Genomic DNA, 23,003 nt, shown 5'->3' with positions numbered 1-23,003 from the left:
TAAAAGAAACTGAAAACATACAAAATGCTATTTTCAGTTTCTAATTTTCAAAAGTCAATGAAAATATGTATTTAATTTAATAAATCTGTCTCATTTAATGAGTTAGTATTAGAATTCAAATCTTAATAATAACAAAATATTTTAGCATTTTCTATTTTTTCTTTAAAAAACTTTTTTTTTAATTTTAACTAACCAAATATGTTTTTTATTTTAAAAATATAAAAAAATTGTTTTTTTTATATTCCCAAAAACAAATTTTTAAAAATAAAAAACAAAACTGTTACCAAACATTACCTAATCGTAGCAATGGCTTGTTGAACAGCTACCTTCAAGGGTCTAAAAATGTCAATCTATTACTTACTCTTATGTGCCTTCGTCCCTGTTGGAGTTGTCAGCGCTGAGAGACCACCAAAAGTCCAAAATCACCAGGAGATATATACTTAGGTCACACGGAAAAGGCATGGACTATTTAAATTTCTAAGCATGACCATTGAAAAACATGATAAGCTCCACAAATATTTCTTGATTTGCTAGTGAATGTCATATTGCCATCCCAACTTCACCTTGTTACCTGCTTCTATCATGCTTCAATTTCTCAACAAATTGACCCTTTTTTCATTCATAGCTCACTAAAGATAAAGGAGACAAGATACCTGAATCAAAACTGGATTTAGTGAATTGTAAAAAGTGAAACTTTATTAAATAAGCTCCTAATTTCAATTACATTTCACACACACACAAAAAAATGTAAACGTGACCACACATTGACAATTTGGCATTATTATTTGATGAATCGAATGGAAGAATTTTACATTTCACACACACAAAAAAAAAAAAATGTAAACGTGACCACACATTGACAATTTGGCATTATTATTTGATGAATCGAATGGAAGAATTTCAAACCATGTACAACTTTTTTAAGAGTAGGACTGACAGAAAGAAGAAAGGAGGTAGCGAGAGAGAACAAATAGAAGAAAAAACTGACTGCAATAAGCAGAAGTCCAAAGACCAATCACAAATTGAACGGATATGATTTGATATAAACTTGAATTAATGTATACACAAGAACTGTAGTATGTGATCATCATCCTTCGCTGAGCCTCTTGACTACCGAAGCCATATACTTGCCCTGATGCTCTGCAAGCGCCAGCTCTGTTTCAGTTGGTTGTCTTGAGCCATCACCAGCAAAAACTCCAGCACCATATGGAGAACCCCCTCGAATGGAGTCCATCTTGAACATACCAGCTCCAAAGGTGTACCCAATAGGAACAAATAGCATTCCATGGTGTGCTAACTGAGTGATTGCTGTCCAACTGCAGCCAATAGCAGAATGAAAACTATTTAAATATATCCTTTCAAATGATTGACACTAATATAACCTTTTGTGCCACTCGTTCCAAAGAAATAACAATTCTTTTTTTCTTTGGTAGGGGTGCACTCCTATACATAATCCAATGCACAGGTGTATTTTATCAACACAGAGAAACAATCTTTCATTTTCTAATTACAGAAATACTCTAGAGGAGCAAAAACCAAAATCAAAATCAAACCATAATGGAAAGAACACCACCTTAAATCCTCAAGATTTGGTGGTCTGAATCTAAATGACACTGATAGAGCTGCAGCTAAGTGTCCAAAAAAGAGAAAGCAAAGCTAAAGGGAACTTTGATTTGTATCTAACTTTGATATTTGGAACTACCTGTAATTAGCATCAATTTCCATTCACTGCTGAAACAATTGTAATACCATCTTCCAACAGTTCAACCAAAAAATTAGGATAAGAAGAAAAGGTAAATTCTCCCAAAAATTTCAAGGTTCTGAAGTTTCTGTTTTTCAAATTCAAAATCTCATATAAAATTTAGTGTTTTACTCATTTCAAGGCATATGATGAATGCCATAATCCATACTAAAATCTTTTTTTTTTTTGGGGATAGGTATAATCCATACTAAAATCATATTAATAGATGGCAAAAACCATTACTTATTTGCTTTGACAGTAGGAGTCCACTGTCCAGGGCTGTTTAACCCTCCAACCAAACCATGCCAAGCCAACTGGCAATGGCAATTTTTGACAATGTTGGCAGTGGTGGTTGGAAGGGCTGTTTGAAATAACCAAAGAATCAACACAGTCCTTGGCGAAGGTTTTGAAGACCAATGAATGCCACACTGTCTCCCCCCCTCAGCCACCTCCCATCATTTTCCCACATTTGGCCAACCCCTTATCATCCACCTCTCTACCCATTCATATCGGCCACTAAAAAAACCCACTACATAAGCTTGCCACCAATATGTCAAGAAAACCACTAGCAACCAAATCCCTTTTTTTTGCAGTGGCATTATGTAAAAAGCCCCCCTCCCTTTTTTTTTTTTTTTTTTTTTTTGCTCACCAGCAACATTGATTAGCCACACTGATGGAAAACCACCTATCAAAGCTAAGATTTTCAACATCTAGACTGTGTAGCAGCAGTTTGGTTTCTTGCAAAACTGACCAGGTTGTGTAGCAGCACAGTGGCCTACTTTGTACGGACTACTGCTTTGGGTAAAATTTTGACGATTGACAATTTAAGGAAGAAAAGGGTACGGATTACATATTGGTGTTATATGTACAAATGTAATGGCAAATCTATTGATCACCTATTGCTCCTTTGTCCTATTGCTTCAGACTTGTGGTCCATGGTTTTGGGTTTGTTTGGTGTTTATTGGGTGATGCCAAAATATATTGTTGAACTTTTAGCTTGCTGGCAAGGTCGGTTTGGTCGTCATCAGAATGGTCATGTTTGGATGGTTATCCCCCATTACTTGATGTGGTGCATTTGGAAGGAAATGAATAGTAAGAGTTTTGAAGATACCAAGAGATCTATGCTTGACCTCAAGTTATTCTTTTTCAGAACATTATTGGACTGGCTATCAACATTGAAGAATCTTTCTTTATTTTCTGTTGTTGATTTATTAGATTTATGCAATTTTTGTAACTGATTGTCAACCCCAATATACTTCCTGTATACTTGGGTGTCCCTTTTTGATTTATATAAATTTTAAATACCTATCAAAAATAAATAAAAAATTGATCGCACCAACTGATGAACACCCCTAAGCAGAATCAAACAACAACATTCTTCTATATAGAGTGTAGTAACCCGTTTGAGGAAAGGAAGAGAAAAAAAATTATTAATACATAGTTTTCATCACATACATCAAGTATGTGCAAATGTATGATATAGTCATGTGGAATACTATATATGTGCAGTTGTGGCTATATATCAAGTTTGCAGCACACTCATTTCTACAGCCGGGAAAAAACTGTGGAATTAGTGCCATAGAACAAAAAGCATCCTTAAAGATGCATGGTAGGCCCTTTACTATTAAATGTTGTACAGTATCCTCCACAGATTTCAAACCAAGCTTTGCCAAAACTAATATGTCATTAGGGCAACAGAAGTATAGCCAAAGTTAGTGCTGAGAGAAGTATAGCCAAGGTGAACTCAAAAAACTAAGCACAAGAATAAAACCAGCTGATGTTTCTCTATTGAAGAATAGCCAATGTTAGTGACCCTAACTATACACACAATAATCATGTAACTTCCCCTTTGTTCAATATATCTCTTTCTCAACGACAACCACAGTGCCCTTAAAGAACAACTAGGTAGGCCTCAAGATTTTAACAGAATAAGACATCCATTTTCTGAGTGCTATCAATCATGCTCCCATGTCTCTTTACCATACATATATCATAATTCCACTAAATCAAGCAAATCATGCAAACTACATATTCACACTTCTGATGGAACAAGCACTTCATACTTTCCTGCATCTATAAGTTACCCGAAACCTTTCTGAAGAGTTTCTGGGAGCAACAACCCTTAACATGTTAATCCACATTGACAGCTTTTCAGGTCTCATTTTCAAGAAAACAAAAGGATAACCCAAAATTTATCACATATAACTTCACGTTTACCGAGCATATCAACAAAGCTAATTTTAAGCCAATTTTCCTCATTCTCCTCCCGTATAATATCATCTACCAAATCCCATACTTGAAACTTTTTTGTTTTAATTAGTAAATCACATTCTTGAAACTATGAGATGGATACATTCTCTTCTTCTTCTTTTTTTCCCCAAAATCTTTTAGGGTAGAAAGTAGTTATTAATACCAGAAACACTAAGATCACACTAGATAGCAGTCATTAATGCTAGAAGCACTAGATCACACTAGAAAGTAATCATTAATTAATACTAGAAGCACTAAGATCACATTAACAACACATTACACAAAGATTTCATCCAATCCCATTATGAGTTATACAATAATTATCATGGTCTCCAATTCTTAACAGGTTGTCTGGGAGAGCGAACGTAGGGGGAATGTAATGTAAAGGAAAAAAAAAACTTTCGAAGAATATTATTTTCAATCCCCTTGGAAATTTTGAAAGTCTGAAAGGAAATTTAATCCTACTTTTTTTAGTTCCCACAAAATTGGAAGGAATTGAAAGAAATAAATTACGTTTAAAATTTTTTATTATTATCGAAATCACCATAAATATTTCATTTAACTCCTTTCGATTCCAAGAGAGACATAAATATTTCATTACTTTCCATTCTCTTCTATTCTAAAGTCTAAACTCCGCATAAATTTAGTTATCTTTGAATGACATACACCACAGAGGCAAAACTTCAAACAGATAAAAAGCACAAATACATAATGATCATTCAAAATTTTGATGAAGCAAAAAAAAGCTTACGCAGTGGTTTCTTGACCGCCTCCTTGGGTGCCGGTACTGACAAAGAACCCAGCTGGCTTGCCCGCAAGCTTCTGCTCATTCCAGAGCTGCCCAGTCGTGTCGAAAAACGCCTTCATTTGCGCCGCCATACACCCGTACCTCGTCGGAAACCCGAACAAAAGCCCATCCGCCGTAGCAAGCTCCGCCGCCGTGATCTCAGGGATCCCCTCCGCCTTCGGCGGCGCCTTCATCTGGTCCAACACCTCAGCTGACAGCGTCTCCGGCACCCTGTACAGCACCCCCTCCAACCCATCAACTCCGTCCACGCCCTTCTTCATCCTCCTAGCCAGCCCCTCCACGTGACCGTACATCGAGTAAAACACTATGAAGATTTTCAGCTTCGCGGCTGGAGGTGGCGCGGCGGTTTCTGCGGCGGTATCCGCGGCGGCGTTTGGCTCGGCGGTGGTGCCGTCTTCCTCGATCTTGATCGGCGCGTCCCTAGCGACGCGCTGATCATCGAGCGTGGAAGGGACTTTCTTCTTGCTCGGAACACAGCCACCTCCTTTCCCCATCAAAAAATTGTGGAAATTCTGTAATGAGTTCAGACACAATTCAGACAGCAAATAAAAGATCAAAATCCAATTATGGATTTGGAAAAATGGTTTCCTTAATTCTCTGTGAATTTTTAGGATTTGTTGAGGTTTTAAGATGTGAGATTTTTTGTTGAAACTCTGGAATAATCTAAGTTTGGGAAACTTCCAAGTAGGACTGGTCCTTCGGCACCGTGAAATATCTGAGAGGGGACAATCTAACGACTACAAATAAACGACGTCGTTTAAGGCTTTCCGTTTGGATTTTATTTTATTTTTCTTATGTACACTACTGACTGTACGAGTAAAACGGCAGAGTGGGAATACGGAATAGTCTGAAAATAGAGAATTGTCTCGTTTTAGAAAAGCCGATTGACAATTTTAACGGGGAAATGATAAGGACAATAAAGAAAAAGGTAAGGTGGGCTGGCAGTTTTAGTTTTTGTAACAGATTTGGGCTTTATACTTGAGTTTTGTTTCCCGCGATTGATGGAATAGATGAGCTGTTTCCAGCTTTCAGGTTTTCTTTCGTTCGCTGGTGAATAACTGTCAACCATAAGGGCTCAAAGCCCATGATCGTCTCCTTAATGGATTGATTTTGACGTGCAATACTTAGGATATGCGATTGTAATGGATTGCTGAGATTGGGAGTAAAAAAAATAAACAATTTTTCATATTAGTTATTAAATAAAAAATATTTAAAAAGGTAAAGAAGTTAAAGTTAAGAAAGTAAAAAGATTTGTGAGATGAAAGTGGGTAATTGCATTAGTTGCAATTTATACCCTATTGTACCTTATCTTAATCCCTTTTTTAAGGATCCAAACATACAAATTGCACCCTAAAAAAAATAAAAATAAAAATTACAAGAAAGAAAAATGTTACGTTTACAATATCTATACTATTATTTAAGGAGTTTTTTTTATTTAGAATCTTCATTTTTTTGGTTCAAAAATGCCCCTAAACCCCTATGTTTATGCAAAGATAAAACTAAATTACAATTCGGTAAAAATACAACTCTAACTCCCACTAAAACATCGCCTAAAAAGTAGGGTCTTTCTCCTGTTAATTTTCAAATTATTTTATCTATTTATAAATTATATTCTCAAAATAAAAAATATATATAAAAAATAAAGACAGTTTTTTTCTATAAAATATGACCGCTAAGCCCAACATTTTCACTAAACCCAAAAAAAATAAAAAATAAAAAACCTCATTACACGTGAGAAGTGCATGTAATGAGGTTAGTTTTCATAACAAATCTTAGATGGTAAGTTGTTATTAGTTTTAATTTGAACCATTTACTAAAATTAATTTTTTGCCTACAAATAATAACCGATAACAATATGTCACTTAAAATTTGTTGTGAAAATATTGTAAAAGTATCAACAATTTGAACCCTATATGTCTTACAAAAACACTAATGTGGCATTTGATACGGGGGAATCCGCATTACTCCTAGCATCCAAATTCCTAGGAATGTGATTCCTTACAATCTAGATGCCTAAGAATGTAGCTATTCCTATGTTTGATTTCATTGGGAATCTCTTAAGATTCCTATGAATGTGAGATGATAATATTTGGTTTATTCCTAAGAATCTTAAATTAATTATTTATTTTTCTCATTGTATCCTTAGATTTGAATATGAACTACCAAGTCCTTAAAAAAAATCTCCTCTAAATAAATAATGAAAAGCAAAATATAAACTATTAATAATTTGTTGAGCAACACATACAACAGTAAAAGTGAATACCTGGCAATAATGGAGGGTCCTCTTCAAACTTTTTTTTTTCCACACGTGAAACTTAAATAGAACTTTGTTAAAAAAATATATCAATAAAATTGTTTAGCCTATTTATTTTGTTTTGACGGGAAAAATAAAAACAAGGGAAAAGATATTGATTATTTGTTTTATATTTTATCTTAATTGCTTAAATGATAAGGAAAAATGGTTAAAATTGTCAGTTTATAAAAAATACAATTTCCTTTAAGTTTGGGAATCTGAATACCCATCTGTTTTAAAAGGAATCTATATTCCTACTGATAGAGGTTTAAAGGGGGAATCCGGATTCTCCTGGGCCCCTGGCATCAGATTCCCTGGTATGATTTGCAACCAAATATAGGAATCTTTAAACATTTCTAAGAATTCTAAAACATTACCTCATACCAAAAACCACATAAGAGGTACTAACCAATTGAGTTATCTATCTATACTATCTATAACTGATTCTCTCTTTTGATTAGATTTTTATGTGATTCAGAAATACTCCTAGACCTTACGTTTAACAAAGACAAAACTTGTGACAACTTGGTAAATATATATCTCTAACTTCACTTAAAATGCCTACAAAATAAGACACTCTCCTACTAATCTATGTCTTTAAAACAAACTTATCAATTACTTTAGGTTAAGTAATGTGTTTGAGTTTGGTGAGAAAAAGTAATTAAGTATGTGTGTTTAACAATTACTTTGTTTCAAAAAAAAAACTTATCCACAAATTTTTATAAAAAAAAAAAAAAAAAAAAAAAAAAAAAAATCCGCATTAATGGGGAGGTAACCCCTTGGCAGGATAACGTTGATCAGAGTGAACCACTTGAGTACCGATAAGGCCTCTGATGGGACGGACGGCCAGAAAAAAAGACAAATAGATGATCAACAGATGGAAGGAGGGGATAGGAAGATAAAAACTATAAAAGAAAAGCTAGTAAAGTAAAGAGGGGGGGGGGGAGAAAAAAAGGAGAGAGCAATAAGGCCTCCTCGGCCACAGGCCGAGGAGCATCCCCCCATTGGTAAAGAAACTCTTAGCATTTTTCTTTTTTATAAGAGAGTTCATGCTTGGTGATCGACGGCCAGCACCTAAACCTTTCACCCCACTCTCTATAAATGTATTGTTTGGGCTTATTGGGCTGAAAACCCATCACTCAGGGTCAATCCAAACTGGGTCCCTACAATATATATGTGGGGATAAAAGTCCAAATTCATGTATTGGGCCTAAGACCCTATTTGGGGATTAAGAGTTTGTCCGAAGAGGAGTAAATAATTGAGAAGGACCCCAGGTAGGAGAGATATACCTGGAAATGATCAATGAATATAGTCTGAAAAAAGCATTAGTAGTCTGAAGAGTGTGTTCTCCTTGGATATAAAGTCTCGGTCAAGCAAGTTCCTAGGAGATTCGATTGACCTTCCTAGTGATTCCAATGATAAAGATAAACTTCAGGCATGTATGGAGATGATAAGAACAGAGAAATATCTAAAGGAAAAGCTGCTACCACCGCGTTAAATGCACTGCAGCAACTTTTTTAGTCGCATTAATATGGAGAAGACCTCTGAACAGTGTAATCTCAACTACCACCACTCATGGAGAACAGACGAAGCTACCTGATAGGACATATACTCAAGTAAATGTTTAGATGAAGACAAGTGGACGATCAAGATAGTCTAAAAGAAAACTATATAAATGTAAGAGACCTCTTACAGAGGGGGGGAGGAAAAAGAAAAAAGAAAGGAGAAAGAAAGACTGTAGCTCTGATAATTGTATTAGCCTTTAAAACATTAATTTGTCTCTTCGAACATCAATCTATCTGAATTTCATGTGTATTTTCATACTTGTTCATCCTTTGTGATCTACATGAGACATTGCTTAGATCACTCAGTTTAGCTCTTTCACCCACTCTCTACAAATTCATTGTGTTGGACTTGTTGGGCTCATATCCCATATCTTTTGGGCTTGGGTTACAAATTGAGACCCTACAATATATATATATATATATATACTATTTATAAGAGAATTCTCCTTTTTGAATTGGACTTTTATGTGATTCAGAAATATCCTTAGACTCTACATTTAATAGGGACAAAACTTGAAGACAACCGGATAAAAATATATTTCCAACTCTACGTAAAATGCCTATAAAATATGATACTCTCCTACTAATCGATATCTTCAAAACAAATTTATCCAAAAATTAATATTAAAAAAAAAATTCTTAGTCCACTTTGACATTTCCCTTAAAACCACATTCAAACTTTTTGTTTATTTTTTTACTTTATCAAGACTCATCGGTTTCTTTTACAGTATTTAATTTTTCTTTTTCTTTTTCTTTTTTGAAATTTTGTTTTCTTTAATTCCTAATCTCACGTACACTAGGAAAAAAAAAACTTGTTGCATACGCAAAACGCGTGTAATGTGGCTAATTGTACTATAGGTGTATGTTGTTTTCAATTTGATTAGAATAAATAAATATTCCGATTTCACCATTTTGGGATTACCATTACTGTACAATATATATTCATAGAGTATATATTATTCATGAACTCAAAATAATTTCATATAACTCATTATTATATGAAAAACATGCTCATATCATATAATTTCCAAACAAATTATTCAAAGCTCATAGTATCAACATTAACACTGTGTTTCTTTTGATGAAAAACCTTATGTGAAGATAGTATTCCACATTTTAATGTATTTAGTAGTGTCAAGAAAGGGGGAAAAAGTAAAAAAAAAAAAAAAACCATCTCTTGACTTTCCTTATTTAGTTTTACATAAGATAGAGTTGATTCTTACTAAAATTTTATGGAAAACAATTTTATCTCATGTCAAGCTAAATAAGAAAAGTTAAAATATAGTTTTTCAACTTATTTTAAGGTTGCTATCAAATAAAGGAAATTAAATAGTTTTCTAAAAAATGTTTTGTTTTTCATAAAATGTTAATGTTGTAATAAGCAAAACAAAAGATAAAACATACCTACATAAATGTTTTATTCTTTCATTTATTCATTACTGTAAGGACTCAATTTGGATTGGACCCAGAAAAAAGATAGATTTCTAGCCCAACAAGTCTAAACAATAAATTTTTAGAGAGTGGGTTCAAGGACTAGGCTCTAACAAACGGACAACGCCCGAAAGTCGGATCTTCACCCATTGAAGGTTGGCACATTAAGATTATTCACCAAGGCTCCTCCTCGGCATTCGTCCGAGGATCCTCCTTTTTTCCCCCTCCCTTCCTTTTTTTGGCATTCTATTGGTTCTTCTTATATAGCCCTCTTCCTTTCTTCTCTTTCTTCCATCTGTTGATCATCCGTGCGCTTTCCTTCTGACCATCCGTCCCATCAGCTGTACTATCAGTACTCAAGTGATTTACGGTGTCCAAGGTTATCCAGTCCAAGAGTCACATCTCCATTAGTGTGGCGAGAGGATTAGGTGAGCGCATTTATTGTAGAGGTGACAACCTGTCCTAGGCTCATTCCCTCCACCACTTGGGGTTAGTCTCGGTCTGCCGAGGACAGGGATATCCTCGGCAGGGATTCTAAGAGCTTAAACCTTCATACATCGTCTTCGTATAATACTTCTTCCTCGGCATGGGCCCTGGGCCAGATGTAAAGTGGGCCGAGGTTACCAGGCCCACAGGCCCCACAATTACATACTAAGAAAGTAAGAAAAATGATTAGAAACGGTTGAGTAAATTTTTTTTTTTTTTTTTGGAAAACAAACAGTTGAGTAAATTTATATCAACTGAAAAAGGGCAAAATAGTTGGTGTAGATTGAAACAAACCAGTATTTAAGCTGGTATGTTTTAGGATGGTGAGTAGGATTTGTGGCCAATGGATCCAAAACAATTTATTTGAAATGAAAATGAATATGCATATATCTCATATTTTAGGATTATCATTTTTACTTTAGAAAAATGAAAAATGCGAAATGCATTTCCCATGAACCAAAAAAGTTGTCAAACACCACAAAAATTGCAAAATGAATCTCTGTTTAGACTAGAGGTGGTCATGTTTCACGTGTTATGAAAATTCCACTTGGATTTGTATGGGTTAGTATTCAATCTAAACGAGATCGTGTAGAAACAATTGACTATTTTTGTACACAAATAAAAAATGTGCCAATTGTGAGTTGATATGCCTGAATTATAATTAAGCCGAATTGACTCAATTAACTCTCTTTGATAAAAACTCATTTAACTCTAACTAACTTGAAACCTTATGTATATAAATGGGAACATTTTAAAATATGCAATTATATTCATTTTATAGTTTTGGCTTTCAATAAATAAATATATATAATATCTAAATATCTTTTTTTTTTTCAATATACTCATGAAATATAAATAGCAAAGTGAGTTAAATATAAATTTTGTAAAATTGTATCTTATTATTGCATTTCACAATTTCTCTAAAGTAAAATATATTTTACAAAATTTAAGTAATTATATTCATTTTATAGTTTTGGCTTTCAATAAATAAATATATATAATATCTAAATATCTTTTTTTTTTTCAATATACTCATGAAATAAATAGCAAAGTGAGTTAAATATAAATTTTGTAAAATTGTATCTTATTATTGCATTTCACAATTTCTCTAAAGTAAAATATATTTTACAAAATTTAAGGGTTATTTGTCTATACTAATATTTAAGGGGTTTTCCTGTTTGAACCGAAACTTTTTTGTCCAAAATACTATTATTTTCCTAAATTTAAGTAGAGACAGAATTAAAAGACAACAAAGTAAAAATTTGCTATTTTGTTGTCCTTTAGTTTTGTCTCAACTTAAACTTAGAAAATAGGAGTATTTTGGACAAAAAAATTCAGTCTAAATAGAAAAAAGCCCTAAATAATAGTATAGGTGATTAAATTTTTAAAATTCATAAAAAAAAAAAGAAAAGAAAAGAGATAAATAAGAAGTACGGCGAGAAATTTATTCCAAATTAGGCTTTAAATAAAGTTTAAAAAGAAAAATAAAATGCCTGACGAGTACCATCTCTTTTCTCTTTTAGTTAGTTTTACTACCGGATTCTTTTGCTTTCCACTCAGTGCTTCCTCTACGGTGACACATCTGAAGCTACCTTATTGCTTTCCGGCACCGGTACGCTCTCTATCTCCCCCTCTCATTTTCTTTCCTACCAAACAGGCCAAAATGATAACCTATCTCCTCATTTTCTTTCTCCCATTTTCCATCCTCCCTAAAATACTTGTACCAAACAAACTGTAAATTTCATGGATTTTGATCTTGACATAACTACAATTGGATCAATTTAGAAATTCACTGGGAAAATTTCCCATTCAAATTGATAAATTTTCATGTAGAATTACAATACTAAAACAATAAATCTTGTTGAATTTAATATTGCAAATACCAACTTTGATCATCAACACAAAAATTTATTATCAAGGTTCTTTTTACACTTTGCAGGGTTTTAATGGCAACCACAGCTTGTTTTATCATTGTGAGCAGGAATGACATCCCTATATATGAAGCTGAAGTTGGATCAGCTACTAAAGTATAACATTCTTTATTCTTCTTTGTATTTACATTTTCTTTCTTCCTTTTGTATAAACTGTAAAGTCCTTCGCCTTGTGAATGTCTATATTAGTATTATTATTTTCCTAGGAAGCACTGACACTTAATATAGGGGGCCGTAACCGTGTCACACTGGCTTTGTACTGGGCGGTTTCATGTTATAATTTTTTAGAAATTGCTTGGGTCACTGTGTCGTACCCGTGTCCGTGCTTTTTAGTTATTTTCTTTGGTATGGAAATGTCTATAATTTAGAGTTAAAAACTGGGGGATGCATTTGCCTGTGACTTTTATGTTTTCTATTTTATAGTCATGCAAGTTCTACTGAAGTAATCCATATTTTCAAGGCTAACTGTTGCCTAACAAAGAAATGTTTCTATTTGGATTTGAATTTGTTTTTTGATATTTCACATGGATGTGGAATCTGAGATTTCTTGTTCTGGTGGAGGAATTTGTTTGGGAAGCACTCATAGGATTATTTGGAACCTTGTACGTTTTCTGTTTGATGATGATGTTGTGGAGGGAATGAAATAGCTGCACTTTTGAGAATGTGGAAAGCTCGATGTCTCAGTTGGAATCATTGGTGATTAGAACTTTTTTGGATTGGTCTCGTGTGTGAGGTCTTACAAATAGCAATTGCCTTTTAGACTTCAAAGGATAACTTGACTTTTGTGCTTATTTTTTTGTTTTGGTAATTCTTTTAGGCTATTTTGTGTCCATTATAGTGTGCACCAAATGGTCTATTCCCTTAATAAAATGCCATTACTTATTAAAAATAAAAAAAATAAAAAGAAAAGGAAAAATAATATAATGCTAAAAGCATCAGTGGTGCAGACACCAAAATTAGTGCTAATTTGAATTTTGAATTTCCATTGATTTAACTTAATTCTAATTGAGGATTATGTTTTGATTATGGTTTTGTTAATTTCCTTATTGATGTGCTCCTTAAATCCTATTTAAAATGGCTTTAATAAACATAGAAGACCAATTATTGAGGAATGAAATTTTATATTGGAATTTTCCCATTGCTGGGCATTGATTCCTAGCAACCTAGGTTCCTACTTGGTGCTAATTCCAAGAAAACCCTAGGTGGTGATTCCTATGGCTATCTTCATTTTTTTTTTTTTTTTCCTGTTCTATATCCCCTTCCAATCACTTTTTGAACCTATATTGCATCAATTGATCAGTATCACGTTCTGTATGATGAAAGCTTGCTTTTTACGTTGACTCATGATTGAGTTTTGTTATCTTATTTGATGCATTGTGTAATCATCATGATTCATTTGATTCGCTTTTGGTTTTTATTTATTATTTAATTCTTTTAAAATTTTTATTGGAGCTTACCATATGAGTTGTACATTATGGCCCATTTAAAGCTATTTGTTGTTGGTGTTGTATTTCTTGGTAATAGAGAGAAGATGCGGCTCAGCTGCATCAGTTCATATTACATGCCGCTTTGGATATTGTTCAGGACCTTGCATGGACTACTAGTGCCATGTGAGTTCTGTTCCTCATGATATAAATATGTCAATGTATTCCAGAGTAACAACTATGCTTTTACTCTATTTTTCTTGTGTTGCACCTATTTTTGTCATCAATGTACCTCCTAACAATCTCCTTCCTTACATTCTTATGCAGGTTTTTGAAAGCAATAGACAGATTTAATGATTTGGTGGTGTCAGTTTATGTTACAGCTGGTCATATCCTCTCTACTTGTGGATGCTTTATAGATGGCATAAAATTTGTGTTTCTATTTTTATCAAGAGAGGAAGTTAAATTTAATTTTTTTTTTTACATCTGATACTGGCATTATGCATTGGTGAGATGGTCACCATTGTTTGGATTCTGTAAACTTTTATGTCTAAAAGTTAGTTATTTAAAATCTAAACAATGACATGGCCCTAGTGGAATTATCACACATATGAGAAGCACATTAGATGGGATGGTAATAATGCCCAATGTCTTCATGGCTGTTGTCACTGTGGTATTCTTTTAGCATGCTTCAAAACTGTGACAGTGAAATGTCTTTTATTTATTCTTGTAGTTTTCTGTCCAAGTCTCTGTACCAAACGTATGGTTCAGTGGGGGGTGCGTGGTGTACCAAGTCTATTAATGGGCCGTATGGGGTTAGCTTATGGAAGTATATTCAGAGAGGGTGGACAAAGTTTTCTTGCTTCACTAAATTTGAGGTAGCTGATGGTACTAGAATAAAATTTTGGTTGGATGTTTGGCGTGGTGCACTCAGCTTAAAGGAATCATATCCAGAGTTGTATTGTATTGCAGGGGATGGGGAGGTTCTACTAGTGGATCATTTGCATCTCCATAATGAATGTGTTCATTGGGAGTTAAATTTCACATGAGCCGTGTAGGATTGGTAATTGGAGTCACTTTCATCATTCTTGGATGTACTGTATTCTAGCGAAGTGAGAGGGCAGGGGGAGGATAAGTTGTGTTGGGATTCGAAGTTAGACCCTATTATTGATCTTTAACACCTACCAGAATTGAGAATTTACTTTGGAAAAAAAGCATTTGGAAGCCTAGAGTCCCAACAAAAGTAGCATTCTTTCTTTCGGTTGCTTCATGGGGAAGATTTTAACTGCAGATAACTTGAGGAAGCGAAACATTGTATTGGTGTGCTAGTGTTGTATGTGTAAAGGGAATGTGGAGATGGGGTTGATGTTGCAATGCCCTGTTGCAAGAGAATTGTGGAATTTGGTTTTTGCTCTTTGGGGTTTGGTAGGTGAGCTTGGAAGAGTTGTTGATTTACTAGCTTGTTGGCAGGGTTGATTTGGGCAACATCAAAATAGTGCTATATGGAACGCTATCCCTCACTGATTATTATGGTGTATAAGGAAGGAAAGAAATGCAAAAAGATTTGACACGTGAGAGGACAATTCTAGATCTGAAATTGCACTTTTTAAGAACTCTGTTTGAATGGGTGTCAGCACCAGGAAGTTTCTCATTCTCAAACTTATTAGAGTTTATTGATCACTGTACTTTTAACAAGTTTTAGTATGATGTGCATCTAGTATACTTCCTGTGTACTTGATTCCTTTCTAGTCTTTAATAAATTATTGCTTATAAAAAAAAGTTTTTTGTTGTATACCAGTGAGAATTTACTATTTTCTTTAACCAAGCTTACATACACGATTGATGCTGCTTCATGACTCTCGTAATGATGATGGAATTAAGAGCTTTTTCCAAGAGGTTCATGAGCTTTATATAAAGGTAAATTATAACTTTAAACTTTTCTAGTAAATTATTTTTCTTGCATACTAGTTCTTTAGCATATCACATGTTCTTTTTGGTAGACTGAATCTCCTTGACAATGATGATCATCAGGCTGAGCAGTTATTCTTGTCCTTTCACATGTTATGAGTTTATGCTGTTAAGATTTTATGACTTTCATGAGGCTACTTATCAAAAAACCTTTATCCTGAGGCTTTAGGATGTACTGCTGAATGGGATATAGTCACTTCCTGGTGTACATTCTGTACTGACAGAATGTAGAATCAATAGTGAAATTTTGATCAGTAGCCACTTTCTACACGTTCATGAAAGGGCCACATGTAGTAGGAAAATTTGTGCTTATTATGGTATTCGTCAATAAGGTGCTAATGTTGGTCCTAATATCAGAGTCATTGGTTTTGTGAAGATTATGAAGCCTAAAATTGCTTAGAACCGAAAAGAACATCTTAAAACATTAAAAATCGTGGACTCACTTAAGTGAAATTAACAAAGTGCATCTTCTACTGAAAAATTGCAAATTTGATGATTTGGTCATTGTCTCTCCAGCAAAGACCTTAACCTGCATTCCTTATCTTTCTTCTTTTCCAACTTGTGCACATAGTAAGCTTGCATTTTGTTTCTTTTATCTACTGCTATTGATAATTTTTAATTCTACTCCTTGTTCTGAAGAGGCAAACAGGTGGTACCTTGGCTGAATGCTGTTCAAACCATTAGAAAACCTACCAGAAATACCTATGATTATGTTGATTGCTATCATTTTGATGGTCAATTCTCTTCTTTGAAGTATATAGCAGGCGCCAAATTAAATAATGTTGGGCCTTATGCATGCTTCATGACTATAGACTGATCAATGCCAATCAGAGTTTTTCTAGGTTTGTTGAGTTTTCAATATGTCGTATTGTAAAATGTAATAGATTCTGACATTTCATCATTCTCTTATAGTATTTATGCAATGCAGGGAGTACGGAGATAGTTTTATTTAAGTTTAAAAGTCTAGTAAAGTAATTATATTATTAGTATTTTATTTAATTTCATAGGATTAAGTGTATTTGCCTAATTCAATAATTGGGCTTTGGCCCAGGTGAATTAGAGTTAGGGTTTAGTCTTAGTAGTCTCTATATATATTATCAGTATTTTTTTTTTAATTTCCTAGAGTCTTAGTAGTCTATATTTTATTTATGAACATTAATAAGTTGTTTCTAAAATCAATTTATAACCACACTTTTTTTTTTTTTGGATAAGTCAGTAATTCCATTAAGAAGATATTAAGTACAAATCAGCAAAGCATGAGCTTTGATGTACTAAAAACAAACACTCAAATAACCCCTCAAACTAAGTTCTAATTGAGAACTACACAATTAGCCAAAGTTATAGCAGAAAGCAAATTGCAACAATGAAAGAACTAATCTATTGGCAACAACTAATGGACCAATGCCAAACGCAGACACTTAGTAGCAGAAGCCCCAATTGGTCCTCGGCACTGCAAGAAAAAGAGAGTTGCCTGAATTAGCAATCTTCCCAAGCCTGTTCTCGACATCCCAGCCTATCCTCTTTATCAAACTCTCCTCTGAGATGACATCTCCATTGTAAACCATTTTTTTTTTTTAAACCAGATATGGTAGACCGTAGCTCACCATGAAACTTTACAGAGAATGGCTCTAAAATCTTTTACTCTTAGATTATTTTTCCCCCAAAGAGACAATATCATCCCAATTACTAGGAATATTTGACACTTAACAAAGTCCCATGATGTGCTTCCAGACTCTACCAGTGAAAGTGCACCCAAAAAACAGTTGATCCCCCCTCTCAACTCCATTCCTGAAAAAGACACAACTACCATCTCCATTCCACCCCCATTGTAGTAATCTCAATCTAGTTGTTAACCTATTTTTAAGAGTAATGAAGCTATGTTTAGGGATGGCTTCAGGAAACCATAATAGTTTCCACCAATCCACTTCTGCACTTCTGTTTCTGATCTGATTCCAGGTAGCAGCACACACAAATTTACCACTAACTGAAGCAGACCAGTAAGCTGATCACTCACTTTAATATGAACCAAGCACAGTTGATTTTGAATTGTTACAAGATCTTCTGACCTAGCAGGGGGCCAATACCATTCTCCATTCCTCAAAACATTATCCACTTTAGCATCAAAAGAGCTTTCTGCATCATAGATTATTCTATGCCCAAATGTTTGACAGAGAATACCAGCAGGGTGCCAGTTATCTTGCCAAAGAAAAATGTGATGCCCATCTCCTACCTTAAACTTTAGAAGGGCTCTAGGTTCATTCCTAATCTTGAGCAAATTCCTCCACCCCCAAGGCCCCAAGTTCTATCCTAAGGACATTTTACAGACCAAAAGCTCTTGGACTTAAGAAGATTATCATAGACCCAAGCCGCCCAAAGTGAACCTGCCTGAGCAAAAAGGGACCAGATATGTTTCATTACTGCTTCCTTATTCCAGTCTTCAATCTTAAGGCCCCCTTCCCTCTTTGGAAAACAAAGTTGATCCCAAGCTACCTTAATGTTGCCCTTGTTTTCCTCTACCCCTTTCCATAAAAACATTTTGAATCTCTGTTCAATGGCTTTGATAACCTTCTTTGGAAGTATAAAGTTGCTGGACCAGTAGCTCTGGATACTATACATCACTGGTTGCAGCAACAATAATCTTCCAGAAAAAGATAATTTTCTGCTTGTCCAGGAATTTAATCTACTGGTTTTTCTTTCTATTAGAGGATTACGATCTGGTTAAGTTAATTTGCCCGAAATAAGAGGCATTCCCGAATATTTTATTGGGAGAGTATCAGGTCTGAATTGCATAGAAGTGAGAATCTATTGATTCAAAGTTGGAGAAACAGCAGAGCAATAGATTCCGCTCTTGGTTTTATTCACTGAGAGACCAGAAAACCTTTTGAAGTCCTGTAGTGCTTCTTGGAAAATAAGTAGAGAAGGGAGATCAGCGGAAGCAAACAAGAGAAGGTCATCAGCAAATCATAGATGGGCTAATTTCTGCCCTGAACAAGTAGGATGATATTTGAAGATCTGGGATGCTTCCACTTTTGCTTGAACTATCTTGTTGAAGGCTTCCATAACTAAGACAAACAGATAGGAAGAAAGTGGATCCCCTTGTCTGATCCCTTTTCCTCCACCAAAATAGCTAACCAAATTTCCATTCAAAGCTATAGAGTATTTAGGGGTAGTAATGCAGGTTTTGACCCAACCCAATTAACAAATCTAGGAGGACAACCAACGGAAAGTAAGCACATTAGAATGAAACTCCAGTTAATTTTGTCATGTGCTTTCTTCAAATCAACTTTATTGGCACATCTTTCTTTTTCTTTATTCCTATGATACCCTTTAACCAGCTCATGAACAAGTAGAATATTTTCTGAAATGGATCTTCCATTTGAGAAGGCTGTCTGATTTGGACTGATAAGTTTGCCAAGACATTCCCTCAGCCTCATATCCAAGATTTTTGTGATGCATTTATAAAGAACATTGCAGCAAGCTATAGGTCTGTAATCAGTCACTTTAGATAGATTTTCCAGTTTACGTACCAGAGTGATGAGTGTAGAGTTTACCTACCCAAGAAGCCTCCCAGTTTGAAAGAAAGATTGAATAGCTTTGACAACCTCCTGACCAATTATAGACCAGGATCTCTTGAAGAAGTATGCAGTGAATCCATCTGGGCCACTAGCTTTATCATTCCCAAGAGAGAACATAGCATTTCTGACCTCCACTTCTGATACATCCTGCTCCAGTGAGATCTTAGTATTCTTTGATCAAAAAATAAACCATATACATTTCCTATCATTTCAGCCTCATCTATTGAGTTTGGCTGACCAAGAAAATCTTAATAATACTTGAGAATCAGGTCTTTTATATCTGCAGGATTCTCTTTTCTGTTCCCCTCATCATCAAGCAAGCATTTAATAGAATTCCGCGCCTGCCTAGCCTTGATCAAATAGTGAAAGTATTTATTATTTTGGTCTCCCCAATTGAGCCATTTATTTCGAACTTTTTGTAAGAAAGCTTCTTGTGCTGTAAGAATAGCTGTTAGTTAATGTATACGTTCATCTTCCTCCTTAGGACTTGTTGCATCCCCTTGATTATGCAATAGCCTGAATTGAATGGATTCAAGTCTGAATAATAATAATAATAATTTTCTTATCAAAAAGAAAAAAAAAAACTATTTATGAAATTTTTGCTGGAATTTTGCAATGGCTCAATGATATTTATAGCAAGCCTCTAGTTAGCGAAGCCTAGGGTTTAGGCTAATCATGGTTTAAACCTAGGGTATGTTATAACTTCTTCCTAAATCCCTACAATATTCATTTTGGAAACCTTGTGCCCCATCATTATATCTGGAATAATGACTGTTAGAATTATATCTGTCAATATTATGCCCAGGACATTTATAGATTAGTTTGTAATAAGTAGCCAGTTGTTTTAGTTCTGTTGAGAGCAGGGATCACCTATGTTTCCAATATCCTTTTACCCAAAGACTATGGAAGAAGATCCTGTAGCTCTGTTCAATCAATGGGCCTATCTTTTGGGGGGAGGATGCATTTGATTGGGGTGCTAAGGACCATGGTTTCAAAATGCACTTCTTTAAAGTACAACTTTTTGAGTTGCACTATTTTCTAGGTGCAGCTTTTTCAAACAACCCCATTTTCAAATGGCGGAAAAATAAGTTGTACCAAATGAGCACTAAAAAGAGAAGTTTGAAAGCCAGTGTTTATAAATCGGCTTTGACAGCCAAGGTTTACCACACCTGGCTTCAAAGGAATGCAAGGATTTACAATGGGCCCATCAAGTCTGAAGAAGGCATAATTCTGTCCATTGTATGGGATGTAAATGCTAGAATGGGATTCTGCAGAAAGATAAAGAAAACTCAGCTGAATAAATTCTTGTGTGCTAACTAGGGGATATCTCAGGTGGGTTTCAATGGTTGATTTGTATTTTAGTTTTTTCTATTTGTATCTGGTAGTTTTAAGGGATTTTTTGCTCCTTATGTTGCTGTATTGGTGTGTTTGTTTGTAGCAGCTGCTTTAGCAATGCTGTCATTCTGTTGTTGAACTGCTGTACTTCAGCTCTGTGCTTAATGACTATTGTTCATTCATCTAAAGAAAAGTAGCCATTTGTAGGCAGATGTTAGACCGTGTGGTTCTTTGGCATCAAATGAAGATTTGGAAATGATTCCTGTACTGGCTAAGAGAGAGAGACCCATGGGAATACATAATGGGTGCTTTCTATTAGAAAAGAACTTTTGTGATTGCATCTTATTTTCAGCAACTTTATCCTATTGCTCTCTTATGAAAGAAATTGTTTATTGGCTAATATGGTGTCTGGGAATCTGCAGATTCTTCTTAATCCTCTATACTTGCCCGGTTCTCGTATTACATCATCACAATTTGATACAAAAGTTCGTGCCCTTGCACGAAAATATCTGTAGAGGTGGTCACACATTCTGATGGACACAAGGTCAAGTGGTTTTGGGAATGAGTCGCAAGTTTGAGAAGCCTGAGTTCGATCTCCTCTCTTTTTGATCCTTTGATCTTTTTGATGAGCTCAAAGGCTCTTAACGATTTTAATTCATAATTGTAAGGGGGGCGTTATACATCATTTTAAATTTTTAGTATTTATTTCAATCTGTGCATTAATCTCAAGGAATGAATAACTTTAAACTATTTTTTTTTCCATTTAAAAAAAAAAAAATGTTGCACTGCAAATCGATACTTTTTTCTAGTTGGGAACTTGGGACTTGGGATACTTTATTCTGCATCTTTGTATCTAATTATTTGATTTGATTATTAGTAAATTAAGATGGGTTGGGCATAATTTTCAAGTTACGTTAATCTTATATCCTCTCAATATCTTTTTATGTATATGTTTTTCGACAAATCCATAATCTCCCCTAATTAATAATTACTGGTTGTATATGCTTCAACATTACATCTACCGGAGGTTTTTCCTTTTTATATATTAAAATATAGATTATACTTTATACCCTCTATATTTAGGGTCAGTTTTTTTTTTTTTTTTTGATACCCTCTATATTTAGGGTCAGTTTTGATTTTGGTCCTTGGGGTTTTTATTATTGTTATTATTATTGTTATTTAATTTTACTCCCAAGTGTTTGACATCATTTTAAATGTAGTTCTTTGTCAAATTCTGTTACTTCCATGGCCTAATTTTAGTTTATTCACACTGCATTGTTTTTGAGCATTTTAAAACAAAATTTGTTTTTTTGTTTGTTTGTTTGTTTTTTTTTTTTTTTTGGGTCATAAACAATATTTCTAATCACTTGTGAGGCTGTGAGTAGGGCTGTCCACCACCCGCCTAAACCCAAAGACCCTCCCGATCCAAGTAGTGGTTTGGTCGGCCGCAGGTCGTCGGCACTAGGACCTAATGCTGTCGTTTTGAGCGGTGGTTTGGCTATCTGAAAGACTGACAAACCTGACCCGCTTGAAGACTTGTTCTCTCCTCGTCAAAAATTGCAAGTTTAGGCCGAAAATCCGGTAAGCCCAACTCTAACTTCGCTGATAGAAGGAAATCTCGACCAGATCTTGACAGATCCAATGAGATCTCAAGCAAATCTCGATAGATTCAGACGAATATTGGCTGATGTCATTAGATTCCGCTAGATCTGATGAGATCCAGCCAAATTTCAGCTAAAGTTCAACAAACTCAAAACCAATCGATACGCCCCCGAAATCGATACGACCTAATTCGGCCGATCTGAAACTCCATTCAAGTTGGTTGCGGGTTAAATTTTTTACCACCCAATGCTGTCGGGTCGAGTTTGGGTTAGGCACAAACCCGACTCGGCCCGACCCATGGACAGCTCTAGCTGTGAGCATTGGTTTAAAAACTGGAATGGTCAAAGAACCAGAATTGGGTCTGATTTTTGGTATTTACTTGTTTTTCTCTATTTTTTGAATTGGTTTAGGGTTCAGTTCCCAATTGAATTGGCCAATCTAATTTTTTTAAAACAATGCTCATGAGCACAAACCCAAGTTGCTGCAAGAGACCAAGTGCCCTTTTGGTTCAGCTTTTTGGGCCTAAAATGTGTGTTAGTGAACCCAAATATGAAAATGTGTGTCAACTCACCCTCTTATTTATTTATTTGGAAC

At 34.7% G+C, this 23,003-nt stretch overlaps 2 protein-coding genes across 3 annotated transcripts; one reads left to right on the top strand and one right to left on the bottom strand.

Moving 5' to 3' along the window:
• Positions 1-856: 856 nt before the first annotated feature.
• On the bottom strand, positions 857-5,748 carry LOC112039151 (probable NAD(P)H dehydrogenase (quinone) FQR1-like 2). Its single transcript, XM_024071997.2, has 2 exons — positions 4,743-5,748; positions 857-1,316 (listed from the first exon to the last, which is right to left on the bottom strand). The coding sequence occupies exons 1-2, from the start codon at positions 5,291-5,293 to the stop codon at positions 1,088-1,090; spliced, it is 780 nt and encodes a 259-aa protein (XP_023927765.1). The 5' UTR covers positions 5,294-5,748; the 3' UTR covers positions 857-1,087.
• A 6,304-nt stretch (positions 5,749-12,052) lies between these two features.
• Positions 12,053-21,725, top strand: LOC112039115 (uncharacterized). 2 transcript variants are annotated; one of them, XM_065780680.1, is made up of 6 exons: positions 12,053-12,186; positions 12,514-12,601; positions 14,030-14,115; positions 14,257-14,321; positions 15,764-15,846; positions 16,537-16,850. In XM_065780680.1, exons 2-6 carry the CDS (start codon positions 12,521-12,523, stop codon positions 16,579-16,581), a joined length of 360 nt encoding a protein of 119 aa, XP_065636752.1. In that variant the 5' UTR covers positions 12,053-12,186; positions 12,514-12,520; the 3' UTR covers positions 16,582-16,850. The 2 variants fall into 2 exon arrangements, with proteins under 2 accessions (XP_065636752.1, XP_065636751.1); XM_065780679.1 differs by lacking the exon at positions 16,537-16,850 and adding an exon at positions 21,230-21,725 and having other exon boundaries at positions 12,055-12,186.
• Positions 21,726-23,003: the final 1,278 nt, after the last annotated feature.

Source organism: Quercus suber, unplaced genomic scaffold (assembly GCF_002906115.3).
Source record: "Quercus suber isolate HL8 unplaced genomic scaffold, Cork oak 2.0 scaffold_243, whole genome shotgun sequence".
Taxonomy (NCBI): Eukaryota; Viridiplantae; Streptophyta; class Magnoliopsida; order Fagales; family Fagaceae; genus Quercus; species Quercus suber.
The sequence above is the reverse complement of the archived record's forward strand: the minus strand, read 5'-3'. Positions and strand labels throughout refer to the sequence as shown.